Source organism: Dama dama, chromosome 7 (genome assembly GCF_033118175.1).
Source record: "Dama dama isolate Ldn47 chromosome 7, ASM3311817v1, whole genome shotgun sequence".
NCBI classification, from domain to species: domain Eukaryota; kingdom Metazoa; phylum Chordata; class Mammalia; order Artiodactyla; family Cervidae; genus Dama; species Dama dama.
The window spans coordinates 32,889,456-32,911,958 of NC_083687.1; the positions used below are offsets into that span (position 1 = coordinate 32,889,456).

Sequence of the window (22,503 nt, forward strand, 5' to 3'; positions counted from 1 at the left end):
TTCCTGGATCTAGGGGTCACATTGAAAATAGACACGTCAGTGAAAATCTACATACTGAATAGGGAGACCCTTACCCCACAAATTCTTCCTTTCACTTGGTTCAGAACATGGGCCATCAGACTTCTACATCCCACCCCCTTATAACCTACCAGGATCCTATGGGGTCTTCCCCAAACAGACCCTTCCCACTTCATATCCTTTGCCTGACTCTTGTTTGTAGAAAAACTTTATTTTCCTGGCCTTGTCCAAGTTCTAGAAAGTAAATTTCATCAAAATGAATAAGTAGAAAAAAGGCAAATAGTCAAGCAAGACAAAATGGTAATAATTTAGCCATTAAAAAAAAAAAAGTCAAGGACCTTTAGTTCCTCCTCAAGGGCTGTAGATAATATTCTGAGATGTGTCCTTTGAGCTGTTTTGTAGAAACTGAAACTCCCCAGGTGGAAGAAGTTAACTGTATGCTGCCCACAAGCACAGAGACCCCAGACCATTTGGAACCAGAAGGTTGATGATGTTAACCTCCCAATTACCTCACCACCAACAAATCAGAAGCATGTACAAGCTGATCATGAAGAGGGAATTCATAAGGCCCGGACTCCATCTTCAGCCTGTTCATGCTGATCATGCTCAGCCACCTCTCCAGTGGACTCTGAACTCTGTGCTTCGTGCCTATGGAAATGACAACAGAAGGATAAGACCCCCTCCAGACAGGGGAACCTTGAAGATCGTATCCCGGTTACTTACTGCCTAACAGAAAATATACACTAATCATCCCTGCCTCCAGACAGGCCATAAATTTTTCTGTACCTATAGGAGTGTAACCTCGGGATTATTGATTATTGGCCAATTGTTTAACTGTTTGAGCACATAACACATGAATGATGGGGTTATTGGGATTGTATTTACCCTTCCTTTGTTTATGTAAGTCTCAAGGAATTTGGAGTGGTGGGCTTGGACATGTACACATGGGGTATAAAAGATTTTCACAAATGCTGGTCAGAGTCCTTGGCTAAGAGGAGACTCTACCTTGGACCCACCGGTGTAATAAACTGCACTCCACTATCTGCGTTGTCCTGAGTGAGTTTGTTTCCCAGAATGCGTGGCTACAAAAATCACACACCCCACAACCCTCTTCCCTCACCTTGTCTTTAAAAACCTTCCCTGGAAGCCAAGTCATCCGGAAATCCAGACCTTTTGAGCACTAGCTACCTGGATTCCTTGCTTGACACCCTTCAATAAATGCTGTACTTTTCCTTCACTACAGCCCGATGTCAGTAAATTGGCTTTACTGAGCACAGGCAGGTAGACTCAAGTTTGGTTGATAACACCTTTTCCAAGTAGAAGGTTGAGGTATTTCATTATGGGGAAACTGATCAGTCCAAAATAAAAGACTCTAGGTGCCAACATTTGGAGGGTCTTCTAAGGGAACAGCTACCCAGTCCAGTATTCTGACCTGGAGAATTCCATGGACTACAGTGTCCAGGGGGCCCCAAAGAGTTCAACACAACTGAGCAACTTTCACTTCATAATAAAATAGCCAGGTCCCTGCCCAGTAATCCTGCAGTGAAACCTATTATTCATCATGTCTTTACACAAAACCACTTAGCTTTCACTCAACATATAGTACTCACTCCTAAGTATGAACCTATAGTGAAGGACTACTAGATATGCTGATATATAATCCCTCCTTTGTTCTCTGAGCTTAATGTTTCTTGCTTTTTTATCCTTGACTGAGAATTAAAAAACAACAACAACAACAGTGCAGGTTTGTCATTGGAAAATCCCAGGAATTATTTTCCGTGTCAAAGGAATAAACTTTCCCCCTTTTCAGTCTTTTTCCTTTTAGACCTAGTTTCTGCTCTTCTTACATCAAAGGTAAAGTGATAACATTAGCAGTCATTCATAAAGAGAGATTAGGTAAAACTCTTGCTTTGTGCAACTCAAAATTCCAAATCTAATGGGAAAGTTTATTTGAAATACATTTAAATACCTCTTAGTAGCCTTTGAGATAATAGTTTAAATGTTGCTTAAATAGTTTTGTCACAGAAGATTTCCTAAAACACCATCTTTCTTTGATAAGAGTTTTTTTCTTAATCTGTGCTCATTTGCATATTTCTCTCCTCTAAATTCTATAGTTTAGCCTTTTCTCTAATCGTCCCATCTGACAGGCTGATTACTTCATTCTCTTTGATTACATTATTCTTAAATGATGCCCTTTCACACCAGTAGCCTTTCCATCTCTTCCTTCCTTAGATTAATATACCATATTTCCCCATATGAAATATTCTGAGTATTTTCAGTTTCATTATCTTGTTTCCAATATAGTAGCTTTTTTTCCCCTCCTAGCACTGGACTCATAGTGAATTTGTATTTTTATGTCTAATAGATGGGAAGCCTAGACCTAGAGCCAGGAAATCAACACTAGAGTGGCAGGACATTTTTCAAAGAAGATTCCTCTGAAGGAAAAAAAAAAAATGGAAGAAATTGCAAAGAGAAAGATTATATTGGGAGAAACCTGGAGGCCAATTTAAGAACCAGCACCTAAACAAAGAGAAATATCTGGGAAAAGATTAGTCACCTTCATGAAAATTTCTGCCAAAGAAAGTGATACAAAACATAATGAATTAGGGAAATTTTCAATGAAACATCAATACTTGTTTCAGAGCAGAGTGATATTATTGCAGAGCATTGCCATGAATGTGGTACACATGGAAATATGTTCAAACAAAACTCAGATTTAATTATACAAAGTAAATGTGACTTAAAGAAAACATAAATGTAGTGGGAAAACCTTCAGAGAGGTTTCATTCATTCATACTTTCATTCAACACCATGCACATCATACTGGAGAACGACCTCATAAATGTGATGAATGTGGAAAGAGATTTAACCAGAGTTCCCATTTAACAAATCACAATAGAATCATGCTGAAGAAAAGCCCTATAAATGCAATGAATGTGGGAAGGTTTTCAGTTATTGCACAGTCCTTATTCAACATCATAGAATTCATAGAAGGGAAAGACATTTTGAGTGTACTGAATATGGCATGATATTCAGTCATAGTACATACCTTACTCAACAGCAAAGAATTAATATGAGATAAAATTTCTATGAATGTAACAAATGTGGGAAAACCTTCAGTGATCACTTAGGTCTTATTCAACACCATATTACCCATACTGTAGAGAAACTTTTAAGTGTAATGATTGTGGAAAAATTTTCAGTTACTGTGCAGGCCTCATTCAACATCAGGGAGTGCATACTGGAGAGAAACCATACAAATTCAATGAATGTGGGCATGCCTTTAGCGATTGTTCTGTCTATTCAACATGAAAGAACTCACACGGAGAGAAGCCCTGTGAATGTGGTGAATGTGGGAAAGATTTTGGTAGCTACTCAGCTCTTACTCAACATCAAAGAACTTACACTGGAGAGAAGCTCTATGAATGTAAGGGAATGTGGGTAAGATTTCAGCAGAAGTACATACCTTACTCAACATCAGAGAAGTCATACAAGAGAGAAACCATATAAATGTAATGAATGTGGGAAAACTTTTACCCAGAGTTCATCCCTCACACATGAGAGTTCATACCAGAGAGAAACCTTCTGAATGTGGGAAAGCTTTTAGTGACTGCTCAGGGCATATTCAACATCAGATAACTCACAGTGAAGAGAAATCCTATAAATGTAATATATGTGGAAAAGCCTTCAGTCAGAATACAGACCTCACAAATCACCAGAAAGTTCATATCAGTGAAAAATCCTATAAATGTAATGAATGTGGAAAAGCCTTTAGTTACTGCTTAGGCCTTATTCAACATCAGATCATTCATATTGGAGAGAAAACTTATGAATACAATAAATGTATCAAAGCCTTCAGCTGAAGGATAGACCTTAAAAAACATCAGAAAACTCATATTTAAGAAAAACTCGACAAATGTAATGAATATGGGAAAGTGTTTAGCAAGAACACATATCTTACAGAACACCAGAAAATTCATAGTGGAGAGAAGGCAAATATACATATACATATACAAAAAAAGGAAATCTGTTAGACAAAATTCTTTTTTTGTTCAACCTGAAAAACTTCATGTAGAGAAAAGCTCTGAATGCCTGGCAAGTCTGACTACTATGGAGAACTTTCCCAGGGAACCAAGAGAACTGTGAAAACTATCAATTTCCTAGAATGACCACATAGTTTAGTGGAAAGAGCACATGTCTGGGTTTGGCAAGTCCTGGATTCTAATTCAGTTCTATTACTAACTAGGTCTATTAGTTATTTTGGGGTAACAAGTTGTTTTGCATGACCTCTTTAGACCTTCATTTACTCACCTGAAAAACTGGAAGACCTGATTAATTGATATTTACTATCCACATTTATTGTTTTTATTACAAATGCAGGCTTCTGTAGATGTGGTTCTTAAATTTTGACTTATTTACATCAAGTGTGATGCAATGAAAATATAGGCCACATGCCATATATACTGTTTATTACCTTTGTATTGGTTCTTCAAAATTGAACATTGTGAATATTGAAGAATATTGAGATAAAATAGTATAGATACCATGAATTATTGCAGTAGGAAGATTGGGATCTTAACTTAAGAATATGATGTTGGATAAAATCCCAGCAAAGAACAAATCAAACTGTTGGTATATAAAGCTTGCTTTTTTAGAATTCACCCAAACTTAATCTTGCAATGTAACTTTCTCAACATTTTCTACTATATTGAATATTGTTGCCATCATGTCCTAGATAAAAAGGAAGTAGAAACATGTTTTGGGGAAATTATCAAGAAAAGAGGAAATTGGGAAGTGCATTTGTTATTTGCACACCTAAATATGTAAAGGTGTGCATATTCATATATGAATGAGAATAAATTTTGAGATTCATAACATCTAGAAAAGTTGGTTGGCCTGTTGTCTGACTTCTTCCTGTGGTTATACAAACAGTGGCCTGAAAATACGAAGATTGATTTCAAAAGCCTATGATTTTGAATTCACTATCTAGGGAAAGAAAAAAATTCAGTTATGGAACTTCTTCAGTACATGGTTTTGAGGGGTCCAGAGTGTCAGACTTTATTTTTTGGGGCTCCAAAATCACCACAGATGGTGATTGCTGCCATGAAATTAAAAGACGCTTACTCCTTATAAGGAAAGTTATGACCAACCTAGACAGCATATTAAAAAGCAGAGACATTAGTTTGTCAACAAAGGTCTGTCTAGTCAAGCCTATGGTTTTTCCAGTGGTCATGTATGGATGTGAGAGTTGGACTATAAAGAAAGCTGAGCGCTGAAGAATTGATGCTTTTGAACTGTGGTGTTGGAGAAGACTCTTGAGAGTCCCTTGAACTGCAAGGAGATCCAACCAGTCCATCCTAAAGATCAGTCCTGGGTGTTCATTGGAAGAACTGATGCTGAAGCTGAAACTCCAATACTTTGGCCACCTCATGTGAAGAGTTGACTCATTGGAAAAGACCCTGATGCTGGGAGGGATTGGGGTCAGGAGGAGAAGGGGACGACAGAGGATGAGATGGTTGGATGGCATCACTGACTCTATGGACATGAGTTTGGGTAAACTCCGGGAGTTGGTGATGGACAGGGAGGCCTGGTGTGCTGCAATTCATGGGGTCGCAAAGAGTCAGACATGACTGAGTTACTGAACTGAACTGAGTTGCAAAGTCTGGTGTTTGTTTCAGTGTCTAAGCAGACTGTTCCCATGTAAGGATAAATGATAATGGACTTGCTACAAACTTTGAGAAAACCTGGACTTCAGGCAGCAATGTATAAGCATTTCTGAATTTATGTATCCTTTTAAGAACTATAAAATCATAAACTTTCTCACCAGAACAGATGCATGACGTATTCACACAGTTTGTGAGCAGTTACAAAATAAAGTTAATAGTACTAAAAACACATATACACTGTACTAACAGTAATTTGAAAGTGTAAAGGATAAGAGACTTTATTCACAATAGCAATAGAAATATAAAATATTTAGGAATGAATTTAATAAGAAATAGGAAAACCAAAAAAATATAAACAGTCTACACATTCCCTTGAGAAATGGGATGCTCATTTGAGGGAATTGATATGGAAAATTGTTAAAGGCACCAAATTCTCAACAGATAAGTCATATAAACTTTGGTCAGCAAATACTCTAACCTCTTAGGGTTAGATCTTTCATCTGTGAAAATGACAGGTTACCTGTCAAGAGTTACTTTAGGGATTAAGTAAGATGATATATGAAAGATGCCAGACACTTTGTGGGAAGTTTGCTATTGTTATTACATAGCATTATTATATATAATATTAATTACAAGTTATAATAACTTATACTATAATATATAGTATAGTATATAACATACAACAATATACTATAATAGTTATTGTAGTATGCTATTACAATATATTATACAGATTGTACACTAACATGTGAACTATTATGTTGTGAACTTGATATAAATCATAAATTACTGAAATCAGTCAAAAATGGTAGGCTCAGAAAGAGTACAACATATCCTTTCTATCAAATGATGATGATAATACCAGTGGCCCTGAATCCAAAATCGACTGGAAATGTAACTTGCCAGAGGACATTTTTTGAAGTCAGATTTATTGGAATATAATTAAATCAATAATTTAAACTTTTCTGAAAACAAATGCTCTGGGCACTGATGGATTTACTAGAGGCTTCGGTCAAACAGTAAAGAAAGAACTGTTCCATTCTTCTAGAGTGTAAAAGAGAATATACTCTTTCCAACTCTTTCTGTGTCTAGTATAGCCTTGATACAAAAATCTGACAAGGACAATATTTAGAAAGAAAATTGAAGCCAGGCTCATTCATGATCATAGATACAAAACTCTTGAATAAAATATTGACCCACTGTCTAGCCACATAAGTGTGAAAGACAATACAGCATTACCAGGCTGGGTTTATCCAAAGAACAAAAGTTGGCTGAAGAATATAAATTCAATCCACACGAATTAATCCTATTAAGGAGGGAATTCTCTGACAGTCCAGCGGTTAGGACACCATCCTTGCATTGCAGGGGGCCTAGGTTTGATCTCTGGTCAGTGAACTAGACTCCCACAAGTTGTGCAGCCAAAAAAAAGAATATTAACATTATTTTAAAAATCAAAGAAACACATATGATCATCTCAATGGATGCAGAAATAAGAGTCTACTTACTTCTCTGTGTGTTTCATTTTGCAACAAAATGTAAAACTAAGCAAAGACAAACAAGGAAGCTTTTATGTCATCAATGTGTAAAGATTCCCAAAATATGTTGTGGGCATCAAAAGCAAACCCCAAACATATGAATCTATATATTCACATATAAGTGAATAAAGAAACTCCAGAAAGTTAAATAACAAATTAGTTAAATAACAAATTGTTAAATAACAAATAGTAGAAACCTGTGAAAGGCAGAGAAAAAGTAGGAACCAGGTAGCTGAGTAACAGGGATGGGAAGGAAACTTTTAACTGTATAACTATTTATACTTTATCTGAACTCTATGAGTGTATTATCTTTTCAAAATACAAAACAATCAAATAAATACAATTTCTTAAAAGCATTATTCAGAAGCCTTATAGGAAAGTGTACCTTCTTTGGAAGAGGTTCCCATTCCCTTGTAGCCTCATGTGTTATTTTCATTCATCCTTAGCTCCAGTAGCTCAGGAGTCAGGCTTTATTCCTGGACAGTTGAAGGTTTGGAAACTGGAATAACTAGTGATTACACAGATGAACATCTGCAGCTCTCCAGATGGGATTAGAAGTTGGAGATGCTTAGTCCTAACTGCAGGGTCAAGCTTCAAGTCTTTGCACAAACATTGACTAGCAATGGTGCCTGTGCATAGCATAATTAAACAGAAGACCCATGGTTAGCAACTCAAATTTATACACATAACTACAACAAGGAGGTATATAAATGGAATTCAGAACCTTTATCTATGAACAAACCATTCCTGTATCCTTTCAAGGTTAAACTCTTGAAATCTGCTTGCACATCCACCTGTGTAAAAGCTCATTTATTGTACCCTGGTAGACCATTCAACATTTATTCAACAAAATGCTGAGGATCTGCTATTTGACATGTTCTCCTCTAGATACTGGGATTGTATCTCTGAACAAAATGCGCAAAACTCTATCCTCATGGGGTCTGCATTGTAATGGGAAATACAGACCAATGAATAAGTAAAATGTGTATGAGTAGATGGTGGTAAGTATGAATGAAAAAATATATGTCTGAATGAAGAGATAATGGGGATGGCTTTTTTCTTTGTAATGTTTTGTAATTTTAAGCATGTTGAACAGGTAAGACTTCACTAATAAAGTGATATTTGAGCAGACCTGAAGGATATGAGGAAATGAGTTAGGCAAATGAGTATTTGCAAAAAGGTGTTTCTAGGCAAAAGAAACAACATGTGCAAAGGAATGAGGCAGGAGTATGCCTGACTTGTTTGAGGAAAAGCTAGGAGCTAAAGGGGAGGGTAAGATAGGAAGGGAGAGCTCTTACATGCCGCTAGAGGCGCTTTGACTTTTTTACTGGACAAAACGGAAACTCTTGGAGAGTTTTGAACACTTGGAGAATTTTGCACTACTTCTGTGTTTAGAATAGACAGGAAAGGGGCAAGGTTAATAGCCGGAGGCCAGTGATGGGTCTACCGCAAAACTTTAGGTGAGAGATTGATAAATTTTCTAGTATGATCGCAGTGGAAATAGTAAAAACTGGTTGGATTATGAATATATTTTGAAGGTGGAGCTGATGAGATGTAGGATCTGAGCAAAAGCAAAGATTCACAGATGCCTACACAAATAGAGTAGTTTTGGGGTTATTTTTCCAGTTCAGTTCAGTTCAGTCGCTCAGTCGTATCCGACTCCTTGCAATCCCATGGACTGCAGCATGCCAGGCCTCCCTGTCCATCACCAACTCCTGGAGTTTACTCAAACTCATATCCATTGAGTAGGTGATGCCATCCAGCCATCTCATCCTCTGCCATCCCCTTCTCCCGCCTTCAATCTTTCCCAGCATCAGGGTCTTTTCCAATGAGTCAGCTCTTCACATCAGATGGCCAAAGTATTGGAGTTTCAGCTTCAGCATCAGTCCTTCCAATGAATATTCAAGACTGATTTCCTTTAGGATGGACTGGTTGGATCTCCTTGCAGTCCAAGGGACTCTCAAGAGTCTTCTCCAACACCACAGTTCAAAAGCATCAATTCTTCAGCGCTCAGCTTTCTTTAGACTCTCACATCCATACATGACTACTGGAAAAACCGCAGCTCTGACTAGACAGACCTTTGTTGGCAAAGTAATGTCTCTGCTTTTTAATATGCTGTCTAGGTTGGTCATAACTTTCCTTTCTTTCTTTCTTTTTTTTTTTTTTTTTTGCAGAAATAATGTTTAGTCACATATCTGGGCCCCTTGAGGCCCAGATAACTTTTCTTCCAAGGAGCAAGAGTTTTTTAATTTCATGGCTGCAGTCACCATCTGCAGTGATTTTGGAGCCCCCCCAAATAAAGCCTATCATTGTTTCCATTGCTTCCTCATCTATTTCTTTTCTTTCTTTTTTTTTTACTGAGATGTGAAAGACTGGTGAAGAGAAAGTTTGGGGGGAGGATTAGGAATTCAGCTTTCAGCAATGTTAAGTATAAAATACTTGTCAAGAAGGCAGCTGGATATGCGAATTTGGAGTTTGAGGGAGCAGTCCAAGATGGAAAGACTTTTGCATATATGTGGTATTTAAAGACTAAACCCTGGGCATGCTAATGGAAGACTCATACAAGAGATAGTTATAATGCAACATGTAATAAGCACTACTGATGGGACTGAAATAATCTCAGGAATTCTGGGTATATTTCAGGAGTTTCTAAACCAGTTTTGAGTCAGCAAAAAGTTCCAGAAGATAGTGGGTAATGTCTGAACTGAGATCCAAAGGACAAGTAGGGAATGGCAAATGGGAAAGGGAGAAGGAATTCCAGAGGAAATGCAACTTCCTCATTCAAAAGCAAGAGGTCATGAAACAAGAATTCCCCTGCCTCCTTTCACTTCAACTCCTCTGTCACCGTTACCCTTCTGTCAGAGGAGGGACTTCAGACATTTGGAGGGAAGTTAAACTGGAGAAATTTAACATTTGAATTCAGTGGGCAATATTTTTGTGGCTTCTAGTTACTTCTGTGTGAAATTCTTAAGTCAGCATCTAGCACTGTAATTTCTGGAAGGTACCGCTCAGAGGCAGCCTCCAATAACAGGAGACTTTGTGTGCAGGGACTTACAAAAGGCCTATTCCCTGAGATCAGCTTCAGAAACAAATATCCTGTTTTCAAACATAGGAACTCCTGGTCCCTGTCAAAATGGATCCAAACATTATCCAATCAGAAATGGAATTCCCCAAAACCTGCCTCCCTTGCAGGCAAAGAAAAATCTCTTGAGATTTTTGATAGGTTCTTCTCAAGTGAGGATTTCCTTATGGCTTTGCTCCATTGGCCCCTCCTTGGTTCTCTCTACAATTCCTCCTGTGGGCCCAGACAAACTTATGAAGAAGCAGGTCAGAGACTGAATATTTGGCAGAATGGGAAAGATCAGACTTGGGGGAACCATCTGGTTCTCAAGAGGACAGAAAAGAGTCCAAGAAAAGGGAAGAGTTAGGAGAAGGAAGGAAAAAGACATGGGAAAAAAATAAAAGAAATCATTCTTATGTTTGAAAAACCATTTGTGGTAGTGCAGTTGAATATCACTTTGCTGACAAAGGTCTGCACAGTCAAAGCTATGTTGTATTTTTTAAATCAGTGGCTTATTTTCTTAATATATGTAGGATTATGACTTGTTATCAAAGCTGTGGTTTTTCCGGTAGTCATGTGAGGATGTGAGAGCTGTGGACCATAAAGAAGGCTGAGTGCTGAAGAATTTATGCTTTCAAATTGTGGTGCTAAAGAAGAGTCTTGAGAGTCCCTTGGACTTCAAAGAGATTAAATCAGTCAATCTTAAAGGAAATCAACCCTGAATATTCATTGGAAAGACTGTTGCTGAAGCTGAAGCTGAAGCTTCAATACTTTAGCCACATGATGCGAAGAGCTGATTCATTGGAAAATAAATTTTTGGAAAATTTATTGGAAAAGCCGGGCAAGACTGGAAGCAAAAGAAGGGGGCGGCAAAGAATGAGACAGCATCAGCAACTCAACGGACAGCAATTTGAGCAAGCTCTGGAAAATAGTGGAGCAGAGAGGAGCCTGGTGTGCTGAAGTCCATGGTGTCACAAGTGTCCGACACGACTTAGCGACTGAACAATAACAACAAATTGAATATCAGTGAGGGCACATCCATTTATAAGCAGAGTGGAGCCACTGAAGCTTGTTGGATAAGCCAGAGATCAGTGTATTGGAACCAACCTTAGCTGCAAGTTTTCTAGCAACTCCATTGTTAAACTATATTCAAACAGTTGAACTAAATCTACTTCCAAATCTTACTTATTTTACCTTTCCTAAGGTATTTACTTTTCTAAAAATCATCTCTCTGAGAATCAGTCTACCATAGAAGTGTGGCACTCAAGTCCCACGTTGTCACCTTCCATGGAAAATTTTCAGCCTTCTGCTTGATAAATTAAGACAATTCTGGTAAATTAAAAGACATTTGTCTGTAACACACTGCCTTGGGGTGCTCTCCTCTCTGATTCCCATCATGGGAACAACTGAAAAAACTGAATCCTTCAAACTGTTATTGTTGTTGCTTTTTTTTTTAATGTGGCCCATTTTAAAAGTCTTTATTGTATTTGTTACAATATTGCTTCCATTTTATGCTTTGGTTTTTTGATGGTGAGGCATATGGAATCTGTGTCTCCTGCATTGGAAGGCAAAGTCTTAATCACTGGACCTCCAGAGAAGTCCCAATATGATTTTGTATACCACTTCATGGAGGAGGGAGGATGATAAATTCCACATTTACTTCTATTACATCCTCCATTCAAGGGTCTTTCAAACTATTATCTGTTTATTATGCCTTGGTTATGTGCAAGCAGATGCAGATTAGCACAATCCACAAGAAGTATTTTTAATATTCAAAGAAAATAACGTCAAATTTCAATATTTATACCTGTATTTGATACAGAGAAGCATGGTAGGAAGATCAAGAAAAGACTAAATGCAAAATATGGTTGTCTTGGGATAAAGTTTTGTGAGAGACACGGAATAGAAATAATAAATGGAAGGAAATAGGAGATTTCTTTTCTCTCTCAGTAGATGTTGTGCATGTGCTATCACTTAAGTCCTGTCCGACTCTTTGTGATCCTATGGACTGTAGCCTGCTAGGTTCCTCTGTCCATGGGATTTTCCAAACAAGAATACTGGAGTCGGTTGCCAGACCCTTCTCTAGGAGATCTTCTCTACCCAGGGATCGAACCCATGTCTCTTTACATCTCCTGCATAGGCAGGCGGGTTCTTTACCCCTAGTGCCAATAGATGTTGGTAGGTGTTAAGTTATTATAGTTTTAAAATTCCTTTGATACAAGTCATTATATCCTTCAGCAAAAATAGAAATTTATGAATAAAAATGTTAAATGTCCACTGGAAAAAATGTGAGGGGGAATGTCAAATTTGTCAAAATTATCTTGTGTCTGTGTGTGTGTGTGTGAGTTCGGTCATGCCCAACTCTTTGCGACACTTTGCCTCCAAGAATATTGTAATGAATTGCCATTTCCTTTCCCTAGGGGATTAAGAATGCTCCCAAAGTCATTGAAGTGTACAAGGGAAACAAAGTAAGCCAAGTAACCTTAGAGCTTGGGTAGCTCAGTCGGTACAGCATCAGACTTTTAATCTGAGGGTCCAGGGTTCAAGTCCCTGTCCACGTGGGAAGCTTAAGCTCTTTCTTGTATTAGACCATACTGATGTTTTATCCCAAGGAAAATTTGGCTTAAACTTTGACCACTTTCACCTGCATAGAGTAAGGAAACACCAAGAAATCAGTTACCTTCAACCTTAACCAGTAGCTGAGATTTGATACTGTGTTTTAAGCAGAAGGAGATCTTAGCAGTTCTTCGTGAGGAACACAGTATAAAATGGTTAAGTGAAGTGAAGTCACTCAGTCGTGTCTGACTCTTTGTGACCCCATGGACTGTAACCTTCCAGATTTCCCTGTCCATGGGATTCTCCAGAGTACTGGAGTGGGTTGCCATTTCCTTCTCCAATAAAATGCTTACAGCCCATGAAATATAAGAAAGCTATCCCTTTAGACTAGGGTGTATTAGAAAAGGAACTGGAAAGTATATTTGTTGAGTAAAGTATTCACTGGGTCAGGACTTCTAGATTTTCAGTTATTCTCTCTCACAGCTGAGCTACTTAGTAGATGGGAAAGCCCTGCACTAAGCCATGGTAATGTCACATGCTAATGATAAACATAAATGGTAGGAAGTTATTTCACAAATACTGCCATATAATCTTTAGGTGAAATGCTCACCCTACCCAAAAATATTGACATATTTTACCATCCACTTCTGCAATTTTGTCCAATTGTGTGTTGATACATTTTCTTACTCAGTGGATTGTATTTTTCTTTAGAAATATACATTTCCTCCCTCCATCTCTGTGGAAGGATTGTACTTTCCATTTGAAGAATATATGATGGTTTACATAGAAAATCTTAAGGAGCTAAAAGCAAACAAAAATCCTCCTAGAACTAATAAGTATGTTTAGCAAAGTCACAGAATACAAGATCAAAATAGAAAAATCAATTGTATTTCTATAAAAAATGGACACCAAAATTAAAATACAGTGTTGTTTTTTTTTTTTAAGTAAAGAAGCACTTAGAAAAAAAAAAAAAAGAAGCACTTAGATAAAAATCTACCCAAACATGTGAACATGTGCCTGCTGGGAACAGCAAAACTACAAAATTCTGATGAAAACAAAGACTTAAATAAATGGAGAGAGATTCTGTGTTCATTGATCATAAAACTCAACATAGCAAAGATGTCAACTCTCCTGAAATTGATGTACAAGTTTAATATAACTTAATATAATTCCTATCAAAATCCAGGAAAGATTTTTTTGTAGCTATAGACATGACTATTCTGAAATTTATGTGGAAAATCAAATGAGTTAGAATAACTAGAATGATTTTGAAAAACAGGAATAAAGTGGAAGAAATCATTCTTATGATTTCAAGACTTATTGTATAGCTACAGTAATAAAGAGTATACATTAACTGGAAGAGGGATAGATAGAACCAGTATAGAGAATACAGAAAGCACCACATACAACTATATCTAAATTATTTTTTTTACAAAAATGCAGGAGCAACTCAGTAGAGGAAGAAAAGTCTTACTCTTTTCTCATGATCATGGGAGAGCAATTGGATACCCACTTAATCCAAATTAAAAGATGCTTGCTCCTTGGAAGAAAAACTATGATAAACCTAGATGGCATATTAAAAAGCAGAGATGTAACTTTGCCAACAAAGATCTGTCTTGTCAAAGCTATGGTTTTTCTGGCAGTCATGTACGGATATGAGAGCTGGACCACAAAGAAGACTAAATGCCAAAGAACTGATGCTTTCTAACTGTGGTGCTGGAGAAGACTCTTGAGAGTCCTGTGAATAGCAAGAAGATCAAACCAGTCAATCCTAAAGGAAATCAACCCTGAATATTCATTGGAAGGACAGATGCTGAAGCTGAAGCTCCAATACTTTGGCCACCTGATGTGAAGAGCCAGCTCACTGGAAAAGACCCTGATGCTGGGAAAGATTGAGGGTGTGAGGTGAAGGGAATGACAGGATGAGATGGTTGGTTGGCATCATCAACTCAATGGACATGAGTTTGAGCAAACTCCCAGACAGTGAAGGACAGGGAAGCCTGGTGAGCTGCCGTCCATGGGGTCACAAAGAGTCTGATACAAATGAGTGACGGAACGAGAATTGGATATCTATAGGCAAAAGAAGCAAACCTCAGCTTACATCTCATATTTTATTTTAAAATTAGCTGAAAATGCTTTATAGATTTAAAATAAAACATAAAACCGTAAAACTTTTGGAAAAAATGTGAGAATATTTGGGGGACCTGGTGCTTGATGGAGAGACAGTAAGCATAACACCAAACACACAGTCCATAAAAGACAAACTTGACTAACTGGATTTCATCAAAATGAAAAACTTTCACTCTGCAGTAGACTGCTGAGAAAATTAAAAAAGAGTTATAGACTGGGAGAAAATGTTTACAAATAACATATCTGACAAAGACATATCTAGAATACACAAAGACGTCTCAAAACTCCTTTTTAAAACAACAAGCAATCCGGTTAGAAAATGGGCAAAAAACATGAAGGGACCTTTTACCAAAGAGGATACACAAATGCGAAATAAGCACATGAAAAGATGTTCAATATCACTAGTCATTTAGGAAATATAAATAAAGACCATGATGAGATATCCCTACACACCTATTATAAGAGATAAAATAACAAATGGTAACAACTGCTAAAGGTTGGCAAGAATGCAGAGAAACTGGATTTGTCATACATTGCATATGGGAATGTAGAATGGTAAAGCCACTCTGAAAAACAGTTTGTCAGTTTCTTAAAGAACTAAACTTAACACACCATACAACTCAGCAATTCCACTCCTAGGCATTTATCCCGGAACAATGAAAACTTATATCCATACAAAACTGTGTACATTATATTTATAGAAGCTTAATTTCTAATAGCTCAAAACCTGAAAACAACCAAAATGTTCCTTAATAGGTGAATAAGTTAAAAACTGGTATATCCATAGTAGTATGGAACACTATTCAACAGTAAAAAAAAAAAAGAATGAACTATTGATACACGAAACCTCAATACATTATCTCTGCAACTTCATGAGAATTTATAATTATAAGTATTTATAATAATTTCATGTGAATTTGTAATTATTATTTCATTGGAATAATGTATTTATTGTATAACACACATACTTTCTCTTCTTCATGGACTTGGCCACGTGGCTTAGTTTGACTAATGAAATGAGAGTGGAAATGTCCAGTCTAATATATCAGAGAAGCCTTCAGCTTACAGTACTAAAGATAAAAGGCTTTTTACCTCTAAATGGGCCCTCTCTAGCGTCGTCACAAAGGCAGCTACAAACAAGAGCTGTGTTCAGGAACTTTCCAAAAGTTCTGCTCTCTAACACGGCAAAAAGAAGGACCTATCTTTAAAAAAAAGAAAGAAAAAAAAAAATCATTTTTTTTTTTAAGTCGAAACGACCCTAAACGAGATGCAATCGAAATTGTGACCCCCGTGTAATAATTTGAGCAACAAATTGAGTTAACTTTATTGCAGGCGCACTGTCCTTGTGAAAATCTTGCCCCATTGCAAGCGAATAAAGCATCTTTTATTCAAAGGATTGTATGTGAGATTTTCGACAAACAACACAGGAGATGGTTAACACGATTCCTGTCTGATGGCACCAGAGTTGGTTACACGATTTTCGAGATTCTCCCAGAGAAGGGTCCATCCCGAGTTTTGCTCCGCGGGCGCTTCCTCTGCCCTTTGTGAGTGGCCAGCGGCTCCAGGTAAAGAACCCGCCTACCGATGCAGAAGACTCAAGAGATGTGGACTCGATCCCTAGGTCGGGAAGATTCTCCTGGAGAAGGAAATGGCAACCCACTCCAGTATTCTTGCCTGGGAAATCCCATGAACAGAGGAGCCTGGTGGGCTACAGTCCGTGGGGTCGCAAAGAGTTGAACATGGCTGAGCTCGCGTGCGTGCATACATACGTAGAGGCTTCGGGAAGGGGGAAAGGTGCTGGGGAGGGGGTACATTGATAAGCTTGGTCACTCTTCGGCAGATTGGGAAACTGCAGATCTGGAGGTGATGATCCGAGGACATCTGATTATGGAAGAGCGGATCTTCTATGTGTATGGGAGAGAGAGGGGAGGCGGAAACCATCAGAATGAAAGGAAATATATATATATATATTTATGTATATATATAAAACAAGCGGTGATATAATCATTGAAAGGAAAAACAGTAACAATATCTAGGAGGTGAGCAGAGTGGCGCAGCGGAAGCGTGCTGGGCCCATAACCCAGAGGTCGATGGATCGAAACCATCCTCTGCTAAAGGGGTCTTTTTATATCTGATTGCTTTCGCTAAGGGTCGGACGCGACTGAACTGAACCGATTTTCGCTAAACTTTATTCCAACCAGGATACAAGAACAGAAACCAAGTCAATTTCTACATCTTCCATGTTTAATCAATAAAAATTCATGAGCTTGATAATCCTTTAGTTTGGGTTGTTTCCCGCCTTACTTTAAAATCCCACGATTCTCCCACTAGGCAATTCCAAAACTCTTCTTATCTGAAGTGGCACACTACTCCGAATTGTAAAATTCCTTCCATCCCTGGTGTCCAACAGAAGAGCAATTGGAAATATTCTTTCTGTCGAGGTGGTCTTATATGTTGTATTGCGACCTCATGGAGAAAGAAGTGATAAATTCCATATTTGCTTCTGCTACATCTTCCAGTAAAGAGGTTTTTCAACTTATTATCTACTTAAGATGTTTTGATTGATTGCATTCTATTAGTAAGTGCAAATATAAATTAAACCCCAAATTTACTTACAACAGATTTGTGGTATCACTAAATATTACAATTTCAGATTTCAATGTTCATACTTGTTTGGTACAGACTAGTATAGTAGGATGATCGAATAAAGACTTTAAGCGTAAACATACATTATATTGGCATAAGATTCTATAAAAACGCAAGTTCAAGGAGAAAGAGATCAATGAAATGGGAAATGTCTAGACCCATTTTTGGACGGTGTGGGTTTTGAAGGGAGCCCTCTCTCCGAGTTCCGTAACTTAACCTTGAAATAATCTTTCTTCAAAGAGTTGTCTTCAATCCATGCCAATTACATTATTAGGAGTTGTTCTAGAAATCTTAAAACGTTGTTTTTTAATTTCTCAGAATGTTAGTCCCCTAGTTCACCCTGACTTAGTCTGAATATTCAGCCTCAAATTAAATCTCCCACTCCTTTGCTCCCCTCCAAAAGCCTCGACCGCTCTGGGCTAGGTGAGGATCGAGAAGAGATAGTCTGGGTGGCTGAGCTAGCGACTAAGCCGGGTGCCTGCGGAGGCGCTCAGGTTCCGGGTTGGCTCAGTCCGAAGCCTCGAGACCCCGCCTGTAGAGGCAGTACGAACAACCGGAGGGTGAGCCGGATTCAGTCTCCGGGAGGCTAAGTCTGGAGTTTGTCATCCAGGAGGCAATGACTGACCCCTACTGGCTGCAGGGACGAAAAGGCAAAGGAAAGAAGTGCGGGAATCCTCACCCAGCAAATCCCACTTGAGTTGCTTCCGGCCGCTGGCGCCAAGAATGCAGTCTGGGCTGCACAGGTCCTCGCGTCCGAGTCTCCAGTCCCGCGCTCCCGCGAGCTCCCCCACCCCGACTCACCCTGCGGGCTCGGACTGCACTCATTACTCCAACTCCAGGGAACAGGAGGGCGCATGGATCCCGCCCGCCGCCCGCAGCCAGGACCCTTCCCGCCGGCCGCTGCGGGAATCTGGAGACTCCGCGCCGGCACAGCTCTAGCTCTGCGTGCCTGGGTGAACTCCGGCAGCGCGCTTCCTCTCCAATCCCTTTCCGCCTGCCGCGCGCTGCAACCTGGAGAGGAGAGATCAGAGGCCCGAGCGTCCAGCCTCTGCCTCAAAATAGCCGAGCAGGCCACCCCGACCCCCGACATCCTGCGTGTCCTGTTTTCACAGGCTGCTGACTTTCGGATGCCGGACCTGGAGGATGTGGAGCGCCCCGAGACCCCTGCTCTTTCCTCGTGCCGGGATGCCAACCGTCATCCGAACACTGCGCATTTCGACCGCGGCTGGGTCGTCGGAAACCTCGGGAGCGGAAACCCTAAATCCAAGTCACCGACTCCGCTTCACTGATCCGCATGGGCAGTTACCTGGGCAAGCTGGGACTTTCGCCATCATCCCCAGCAGAAGGGCGCACAGACTTGTCGGAGAGGCCAGTGAACCGCCGGCCAACTCAGTCCCTTCATCAAGTCTACCGGATTCAGCACGTCCATCGTGCCCACCCTGCCCCTCGACACAGACCTGCGAGGAGGCCGCCGGACTGGGTTCCTTCCAACCCCACCGTGTGGATGGTCAATGAGGCTTGGAGGCGCTTTCCCATGAAGAGATGCCAGAATTCCATCATGGGGCCTCTTCCCTCAGACTGGTGGGAAGGTTACTCCCAGCGGAGTATCTGGTCTCTGCGGCACCCCAGGGCAATATGGAGCCCGGTGACCATCAAGATCGTTCCTCCTGAGCGGACAGTGCCCCCCTCCGCTTCCCCAGCAGAGGTAATCAACTCTGCAGGGTCCTCGCCCTCTGAGAGGCTCCCAGACCCTTGTGCAAAGGAAACGGTGCTGAGGGCCCTCAAAGAGTGCAAGAAGGGGAAAGTGAGGTTGGAAGAACCACTGTTTCATGAGATCTTTGACTGTAAGAGAAGTATTCCAGAGACCAGACCATCTGCATTTAAACCTCTGGTGAAAGAGGGAGTCCTCAATTCTTTTGTGCCCAGGCCTGGGCCTCTGAAGAGAAGCCTCAACCCTTGGAGCTCAGATCACAGCTTGAATAAGAGGCCCAGTTGTTCCTCCATGGACTCCTTGACCAGCACACACACAGGCGACTCCCTTAACTCCAAAAGAAATGCTATCACAAGCTCTTACAGCTCTTCTCGAGATTTCTCGGAATCTTGGAAGAAAAGTATTCCCAGTGCATCACTCCAGATACCAGAGTGGCCAGTAAAAAAGAAAGAAAAAGGTCATCAGTCTCACTCTCCATTCCCACTGGTATCAGATGAGTCCCCAGAAACATCTGACAGCTCTGGACAGCAAAATCAGATTCCACTGCTTCCATCTAGCCCTGAAAACCTGCTGTCTCTCATTCCACCTCCCCAGCTTGGTCATCCAGTCCCTGAAGACCTGGCCTTAGGGAAGAAAACTGGACTCCAATCGAGCAACAAAGCCAGAGAGAATACAACTGAGATCACCACAGACTCTGTCCCTGAGACTAGGTCTGCTATTCAGCCTTCCCTGTCTCTCACCCTGCCTTCTGCAGGCACATCTCCAACCCAGGGCACTGATCCTCAGTTGGAAAGTTTAAATAAGTTACAGAAGTCTCCAGGTCCACCGGCCTTCCCACAACCCACTGGAGAGGTAATCAGTGCAGCCCACTCACCTCTGACAACAGCAAGCCTGCAAGCCCCACTTGGGTGCTCGCAGTCAGAGCCCCTTTCAGGCATCTCTTCGGACTCAAAACCCCCAGCTACTTTCATCCATCTGACCCCTGTTTCTCCCACATCATCAGTCACTGGCACCACACGGCTACCTTCGACTTCTCAGGCTGCCGTATACCTAGACTCATCTGCTGTTATCCCTACAGCCCCCGCTGCGCAAAGTACTTCATTTAGACTGATGAGCAGCCCAGCTCCCAATCCAGAAGATGTGCCTCCTGTTGCAGCTTCTGCTGACTACATGTCAAAACCCATTTTGGGGCTCCCACCCAATAGTGAGACTGGGACCTCCTTATACTCTAGAATTTCAATCACAGCTGCTCCATCTTCAGCTCCGGGTACCTTAACTCCCACTTTCAGGCCTATCTTTGGCAGTGTAAGACCACTTAAAACTATCCCCATGATAGCTCCTTTTTCTTTCAAGCAGGCCTCTCCTCCACCTACCCCTGCTTCTACCCATCTCTTCAATGGCCTGGTCAAGGCCACCTCTGTAGTCATGTCCACCGCACCAGCCAGCACACCCAAAGACTCTTTTAAGCCACCTTTGGATTTTGGTGTAGTGAATGTTACCAGTACCATGGGCAACACTTACTCCATCCCTTCCACTTGCCACACTTTCCTTCTTGGGGCTGCCTGTGCCTTCAAGGCCAGTTTCTCCCCAGCTGCAGGCTTCATTTTGCCACCAAGCCAACGTCCTACCATTCCTACTGTACATACAGTCACTATCTTTAGCCAGGTTCTTCCCAGTGCTGTCCAAATATCCCCTACCAGGAGCACTGCCAATTTTAGAGCTGGTTCTCTGTCCACTTCAGCCCTAGGAAACCCCAGTCAGCCTGCATTGTCATCCAGGATCTCCAGTTCAACCTCAGCATTCACAATTCCCTTGGGGTCAGGCCCAAGGTCACCCTTCCCATTATCCCTGGGAGCAACTCCCCAGCCTGCATTTGGGATTGCATATGGGCTGAAGCAAGGAGCCCCCCAACCAGCCCTTGGCCCAAGCTTCAGTAGCTCTCTCATTTTTGGAAACTCAACAGTGGCATCCTCAACCCCAGCACAAACTCTAACTCAACCATCCTTCAACAGTCCCACTCAGTCAGCCTTTGGAGGTTTGGCACCATCAGCCTCCACCTTTCGCATCCCTCCCAACCTCCGGCCAGATGTTAACAACACTCCAATAGCTATTCCCTTTGGTCAGGCTAATACAAATGGTTTTGGAGTTGTTACCCCAACCCGCTGGACTGGGGCTTGTGGCTCAGTGTTTGGTAGCACAGCCCCAAGACCTTTTGACTTTGGGGGATTAGTAACCCCTATGGACTGTGGGGAGACTGGGGTCAATGTGACTGCTCCAGACATGAGTTCCAACTCCAGAGCATTCAGCACTGGAGCAGTGCCAAGTGGGACAACTAGCACCATCACACCCTTGGGTAAAGGCTGGGGCCAAAAAAACCAGGGTCTGGCCAGCCAGGGCACACCTTTTCCTTTGGGGAGGGCCAACATTTCTGCAAGAAAAGCTATGTTTAGGGGCCCTTCCATGGATCCCTTTGCTCAGAGTGCTCCTGTCCTTGGACGAGTTAAGGCAGGCAGCAGTTTTGGCTTTGGGATGCATTCTTCACCTCCCCAGGGCTCTGTTGGAAAAGGATCTTTCAGATCGCCAGCCCCATCATTTTCCTTTGGCACAAAATCAAAAACCTCAAGGAATAGGGAGCAAGGGCATTCTCGAAGGCATCATTCCCATAAGAAATAACCTGTGTTCCTTGCCATTTATACTGTGATGTGGACCTCAGCGTAGTGAATTGCCTCAGCATCTTCTAAGTCTCTACAGCAAAAATACCTGAGATCTAAGGTGAGAGTTTTGCACATTCACCTTGTAGTCCTAATCTACATTCTAGAAGACAATGAAAGACTAAAGTATGACCGACAATAGCAGAATGGAACTGAGTGGAACTAAATCTTTGGAACTGAACAGAGCCTTGCCTTTCCCTCCCTGCCCATTCCTTTCTGTGTCAAGGATGAGCTCAATCAAGACACTGCCTCCTGCTTTTTTTCTGGGAACAGACATGACAGGGAGGCAACAAGTACAGCCCTCTTGCAACTCTGGGAGGAGGAATAGATTCTTTCTAAATCTCAGCCTTCTTTTATTTGGCCCAAAGAAGTGGTTCCTTTATCTGATTCCCCAGGGCAACCGAGTCCTCATTTCTCTCACCTTTGTTCCTCAATTGGTTTTGGGGGGAATTTTAATTTTTTTAATTTT

The 22,503-nt window shown here is 40.8% G+C and overlaps 1 protein-coding gene and 2 non-coding genes across 3 annotated transcripts; all 3 read left to right on the forward strand.

Moving 5' to 3' along the window:
- The first annotated feature begins 12,768 nt into the window (after window positions 1-12,768).
- TRNAK-UUU (transfer RNA lysine (anticodon UUU)) lies at window positions 12,769-12,841 on the forward strand. Its single transcript has one exon. It is a non-coding gene; the product is annotated as a tRNA-Lys (tRNA).
- A 4,167-nt stretch (window positions 12,842-17,008) lies between these two features.
- TRNAM-CAU (transfer RNA methionine (anticodon CAU)) lies at window positions 17,009-17,080 on the forward strand. The gene has a single exon. It is a non-coding gene; the product is annotated as a tRNA-Met (tRNA).
- Window positions 17,081-18,906: 1,826 nt separating this feature from the next.
- On the forward strand, window positions 18,907-21,996 carry POM121L2 (POM121 transmembrane nucleoporin like 2). Its single transcript, XM_061146171.1, has one exon. It carries the CDS (start codon window positions 18,907-18,909, stop codon window positions 21,994-21,996), a length of 3,090 nt encoding a protein of 1,029 aa, XP_061002154.1.
- The last annotated feature ends 507 nt before the right edge of the window (window positions 21,997-22,503 follow it).

What these genes read in the sequence shown, in the direction of transcription:
- POM121L2 (XM_061146171.1), top strand. Translation starts at nt 18,907, where the DNA reads ATGGGCAGTTACCTGGGCAAGCTGGGACTTTCGCCATCATCCCCAGCA.